We start from the raw sequence: 6,329 nt of genomic DNA, 5'->3' as shown, positions 1-6,329 counted from the left end.
TAAATGTATGTATGTGCCCTTCATGTATGGTTGCTGCTTTCAGAGGCCAGAAATGGTGAAGTTCCCTTGGAACTGGAGTTAGGGATCATTGCGAGCCACATGATGGCAACTGGACCAGGTTCTCTGAAAGAGCAGCAAATGCCTTCAGTTGCTGACTCACCTATCCAGCTTCAAATTACAAGACTCTTGCTGTTCAGAACACAATGATTCTTTCTGCATGGAGTCAATCAAGAGTTATTTTTACACACGTGAACTGTACAGAAGGTGAGAATCTATGGGGAGAAAGACCTCTATGTTTCAAGAATTGTTTGAAATTCTATTGCTATTCTTCATCACTACATGCCTCTTTTTTTTTGTTGTAAAGCTTGTCTTAGTTTTGGTTTTTAATGCTGTGAAGAGACACCATGACCATGGCAGCTCTAATAAAGAAAACGTTTAATGGAGTGAGCATGCGTACAGTTCAGAGATTCAGTCCATCATGGCAGGGTGCATGGTAGCCTCAGGCAGACGTATTGCTGGAGAAATAGCAGAGTGTCCTACATCTTGCAGGAAATAGGAAGTTGACACACTGGACAGTATCCTGAGTATATGGAACCTCAAAGCCTGCCTCCACAGTGACATACTTCCTCCAACAAGGCCATCTACTCAAGCAAAGCAAATACCTTCTAATAGTGCTATTCCCTATGAGATTATGAATTTATGGGATTACAGGACCAATTACATTCAAACTACCACAAAGTTAAAAGAATTCATTCTTTTAAAGTGGTCTGTTGGTGAGGTCAGCAGAAAGGATAGCCAAGTGATATAGATAGTCAAGGTCCCGTTCACTGCAGAATCTGATCTTAGTCAGTCAGGGCTCCTTTGATTCTATTTTCCTTTAGAAATGAGACCCAGTGTTTGACTTCTTTCAAAAATCTATTTACATTTGTCTAAAATAGGACTCATGAATCTAAGACTGTCTTCTAACTCTCTAGGCAGCTGAGGATGACCTGGAACTTCTGATCTTCCTGCTTCTATCTCCTTGGTGGAGTCCTGGGATTACAAATATGTGTCAGTTAATGTGATGCCTGGGACTGAGCCCAGGGTTTAGGGCTTGCTAGGCAAGCATTCTACCAAAGAAACTACATCCCAGCTCTTCATTGGCAGTTAAATATAGACTAAAGCTATACAGGTGTCCTTTCTGCCATGTTCCAGTGGCACTAAGGTTTCAGAATCCTCAACTGTTGCTGAGATACCATGAGGAATTGCACTGTACGTTCTCTGATTACAGTACAAATTAGCATTTCTAATTTCTAAAATCCTAGATAAGGTGACTTTTCCTTATATGACAAAAAAATGAATGCCATGGCCAAGATGGGAAAATGACTAACTCACTTTCTAGTTAAAGACTTAAAACACATACTCTAGTAGTTTTACAGAGGAATTTCATAGAAAATTTGATTATAAGAAAATTTTCTTTCTTTAGCATGTGTTATCTTGCCACAAAAAATGTTTTTCTCAGATACTCAGAGAAAAGTTTGCACGATAATAAACAAAAGCCATGGAAAACGGCAGTAGACAGAATGTTACATTGGTGTGATTGTTCCCCAATTTTCTGCTGGGAAATAAAAAGTTCCTAAGGAGAACAGAGTACACCAATAAGATAGTAAAGGGCTTGCTGAGCCAGCCTGATGATCTTAGATCCCTGAAACCCACAGTGGAAGGAGAGAACTGACTCCCAAAAGTTGTCTTCTGATGTCCACATATGCTCCATGGCATTTGTGTCTACACTCATACACACACACACACACACACACACACACACACGTATGTTATACTCACACACACTGGTAACAATGAAGAAAAATCCAATAATATAATCAGTTGTTTCGGTTGTGAAGTTTAGTGCTCACTAGTCTTTAAAAATATTTTATCAATTATTATTATTATCATCAGTGCGCGTGCGTGCATGTGTGTGATCTGTGTGAATAATGCCATGGTGTGTATGTGGAAGTCAGAGGACAACTTTTGGAAGTCCATATCTTTTTTCACCTTGTCAAGGCAGAGTCTTTATTGCTTCTATTGCTCTGCACGCTCCACGATGCTTCTGGGGTGATTTTCCTGCCTCTTCCCTCATTTCCCTGTAAGAAGGCTGGGATTGAGGATGAAAACCACTATATTTATATTTTTGTAGATTTTGGACATCAAAGTCAGATCATAGGCATTATAAAAAATGGCAATTCTACCAAAGGCAATCTATAAATTCAATGCAATCCCCATCAAAATCCCAACAAAATTCTTCACAAACCTTGAGAGAACAATACTCAAATTTATATGAAAAACAAAAACCCAGGATAGCCAAAACAATCCTATACAATAAAGGGACTTCCGGAGGCATTACCATCCCTGACTTCAAATTCTATTACAGAGCTACAGTAATGAAAACAGCTTGGTATTGGCATAAAAACAGAGACGTTGACCAATGGAATTGAATCAAAGACCTGGTTATTAATCCACAAACCTATGAACACCTGATTTTTGACAAAGAGGCTAAAATTAAATAATGGAAGAAAGAAAGCATCTTTAAGAAATGGTGCTGGCATAACTGGATGTCAACCTGTAGAAGAATGAAAATAGATCCATATCTATCACCATGCACAAAACTCAAGTCCAAATGGATTAAAGACCTCAATATAAATCCGACCACAAGGTCTTTTTTTTAAAGATTTGTTTATTTACTATGTAAACAGTGTTCTGTCTGTCTGTATGCCTGCACACCAGAAGAGGGCACCAAATCTCATTACAAATGGTTGTGAGCCACAACTTGGTTGCTAGGAATTGAACTCAGGACTTCTGGAAGAGCAGCCAGTGCTCTTAGCCTCTGAGCCATCTCTCCAGCCCTTAGTCAAGGTCTTAAGGATTGACAGAAATACAGGCTAGTCCCTATGAGATTCTAGAGACATACAGCTACTTGTCACTATGTTCAATGTGGTTTGACATTCTTTTAGAGAAAAGAAAGTTGTAATGTTTGGGTGATCTTGAGCCACTCAGTAAATCAAGGGAGAATTTGAAGAGTACTCTGGGTGAAAATAATGCATTGGTCATTGTCACTTCTGAATTTCTTAGAGTATGATTCTAGAAGATAGTCCAGATGATGAATGAAGGGTGCTATTACCTGTGTAGATGTTTTCTTAGTACACATATTTAATTCAATGGATGTTTTCTTAGTATACATATTTAATTCAGCAAACATAAAATGATAAGAGATGTGGGGAAAATAATAGAGAACTAGAGGGAGTATGTGGAGGTGCACCAAATCCTGCCTTCTGTATAATTCAGGGAAGATATGACTATCTTGCCCATTTCTGTTACACAGGTGGAATGAAAACAAGTCTATGACAAAGATATAGCCAAATCTGGTAGCAATTAAAGCAGTTTACAAGATCGCATCCCCAAACAATTCCTATTTGTGTTTAAAGACCTACTGGGGCTGGTCCAGTCGAATGCCAAGTCAGCCTCCCGGGGCTCAGTAGAATCAGAATGGGCAGGGAATTCTCCAGAAATGAGATGATTAGTGAGAGCAGAGAAGCAACCTGGAGTTCTAGCTCCACAAATCCCCAGGTCCCATGTTCTTCCCTGGTGAAGGGGCAGTGGGGAAGAGCTGGCATACAGAAATGTGTGCTGTCCTCAGAGGAAGGGGACTCTCAGAGGTGAGCTCCGTGTGTGAAACCATTAGGAAGACCACAGCTTGGGGTTGAGTCAGCCTTGGGTTGAGAATGTGATGCCAGGTCCCCCAGACAGAAGAAAGGAAGGAGACAGAGGAAGTCTGTCTGAGCTGCTTTGTGTTCTAGATCCTGCGACTGGGCCAATGAATGCTCCTGACCTTGGCATCTCCTAGAGGGGCTTTCTGGTGCTGAGCCACAGAGAAGTTGGAGAGTTTAACCTCCTCTAGCTGACCTTGGCATCTCCTAGAGGGGCTGTCTGGTGCTGAGCCACAGAGAAGTTGGGGGTTTGACCTCCTCTAGCTAACGAGGGGTCTCCAGTTTTGTCACTAATGTGGGGAGATTTTTTTCACTCATCAGTGTCTTAGATGGAAACAAACACTACAAGGGTAAGTTTTTTTATTTTTATGAAGTTCTTTCTTGTTTGTGGAATGTAGACAGGAACAATAATGACCAGCTATGTTTCTGGGCTTTGTTGGGTAGCAGCCATTATAAAAGCAAGCGCAAAGTATTAAAGAGAAATAGCATTCTCAGAAGCCTCCAACTAGAAACAGTAAGACTTATTTCTTAATTTATTATAACTCAAATGTTTTAAAAATAGAGTATTTGAAATAAATCCTCAAAAATAAAAATAAACTGTATATGATAAAGTAAAAAAAAATTGAAATAACTATTTTTTTCTTATGACTTCAATTTATTAACTGAGATCTTCCATTTGTGAAATATTACAGATTGACACATGTACCATAAAATATACTCATATAACTATTACAGAATAGTAAACACAAAGAACAAGTGTTACATAGGCAGAATGTCCCCCAAAACTCCTCAAATCCCAAAGCCTATAATCATTCCAGTATAGTGAGTTCTCACATTATATATTTAGACCCAAATTAGCTGTGGAAGAGACATTAGGGTAAGGAGATATAAATATGGAAACATAATGTGTTCAAAGTATACCATATACATATGAGAAAATTGCTTTAGAAAATTCAGTATTATGTACAATGAATACATGGCAATAGGAAAATTAAAACCAAGAAAAGAGCAAAAATAAACAAGTAAGCTCTAACGCCGGCGCCGCCTCTCTAAATCTACTGGTGGTAAAGCACCCAGGAAACAACTGGCTACAAAAGCCGCTCGCAAGACTGCACCCTCTACTGGAGGGGTGAAGAAACCTCATCGTTACAGGCCTGGTACTGTGGCACTCCGTGAAATCAGACGCTATCAGAAATCCACTGAACTTCTGGTCCGCAAACTCGCCTTCCAGCGTCTGGTGCGAGAAATTGCTCAGGACTTCAAAACAGATCTGCGCTTCCAGAGTGCAGCTATTGCTGCTTTGCAGGAGGCTTTGGGCTAAGGCAGTGGTCCTTAACTTTCCAATGCTGTGACTCTTTAATACAGTTCCTCATGTTGTGGTGACCCCCAACCATAACATTATTTTCTTTGATACTTCATAACTGTAATTTTGCTACTGTTATGAACTGTGATGTAAATATCCGTGTTTTCCAATGGTCATAGGTGACCCTTGTGAAAGGTCATTTGACCCCCAAGAGATTGAGATCCACAGGTTGAGAATCACTGGGCTAAAAAAAAAATAGTGTTCAATAGTTGAGTACAAAGCTTATTTTGAGTATCATAGCAACTAACCCAAAAGGGAAATGGCAAATTGTAGAGCAATCATAGTTAAACAGGATGTCATATGTATGTCCAGAATAGAAATATGTATGAATAGAAATATGTTGTATCTCCAGAAGTGTGGTACATGCATGTAATCTCAGCAACCAATAGACAATTAAGAATCTTGAGTTCAAGACCAGACTCAACTACATGGCTAGTATATGGTTTCCTTATCCTCCTTGTTCTTGTCCTCCCTCTCCTTATTTCCCCCACTTCTTCTTTCTCCTCCATTTTTTTTTTTTTTGGGTGACAGGATCTCCATATAACCTGTCTGTCCTGGAACTTGCTCTGTAGACCAGGCTGGCCTTAGAACTCACAGATATTCTCCTGCCTCTGCTTTCCAAGTGCTGTGATTCAAGATATGCACCATCACAGCCGAGAGTCAGTACATGTATTTAAAAAAGATAAGCAGGCTATAGCACTTTGTCCCTGCAATACCAGCTCTTGGGAGCCTGAGGATCTGCACAAAGTTGAAGTGATCTTGGGCTACATATTGAGTTACTGGCTAGCTTGCACTTTATTCTCTCTCTAAAACAAAACAGAACAACAACCCAAACAGGCAAACAAAAAGATTCTCAACATGAAAACTATAACAAAATCAAATCAAACGACTTTAATAAAAAGGAAAGAAGTGTGTGCTAGTAGAGCCAAGGGAACAAAGACAAGTATCACTTCTGTAACGGAAGGAACTCACTGAAAATTTGAGTCTTAGGCATCTTAAATATGAATTTAAATCAATATTTTTATATTTAAATATATAGAATAAAAATAAGAAAGTCAGGAAGAACTATCAATGGCCCAATTCTCTTAAAAACACCACTGAGTTTGTAGTTTCCCTTCAGAGGGCTGATGTGACTGGTGCCGGCTGGGCACATGACGCGTGCAACTTTGTTTTCTCAGCCAGCATGATGTAATAAGGACCCCTTCCGCTTCTGAAGTATGAAGATT

General features: G+C 39.5%; 1 protein-coding gene across 1 annotated transcript; it reads left to right on the top strand.

The window, feature by feature from the left end:
• Positions 1 to 3,519: 3,519 nt before the first annotated feature.
• LOC119804530 (histone H3.3 type a-like) lies at positions 3,520 to 5,061 on the top strand. Its single transcript, XM_038315948.1, has 2 exons — positions 3,520 to 3,689; positions 4,893 to 5,061. The coding sequence occupies exons 1-2, from the start codon at positions 3,520 to 3,522 to the stop codon at positions 5,059 to 5,061; spliced, it is 339 nt and encodes a 112-aa protein (XP_038171876.1).
• The last annotated feature ends 1,268 nt before the right edge of the window (positions 5,062 to 6,329 follow it).

This window comes from Arvicola amphibius, chromosome 1, assembly GCF_903992535.2.
Source record: "Arvicola amphibius chromosome 1, mArvAmp1.2, whole genome shotgun sequence".
Taxonomy (NCBI): domain Eukaryota; kingdom Metazoa; phylum Chordata; class Mammalia; order Rodentia; family Cricetidae; genus Arvicola; species Arvicola amphibius.
Note: the sequence above shows the minus strand (reverse complement) of the source record. Positions and strands in the feature narration are given on the sequence as shown.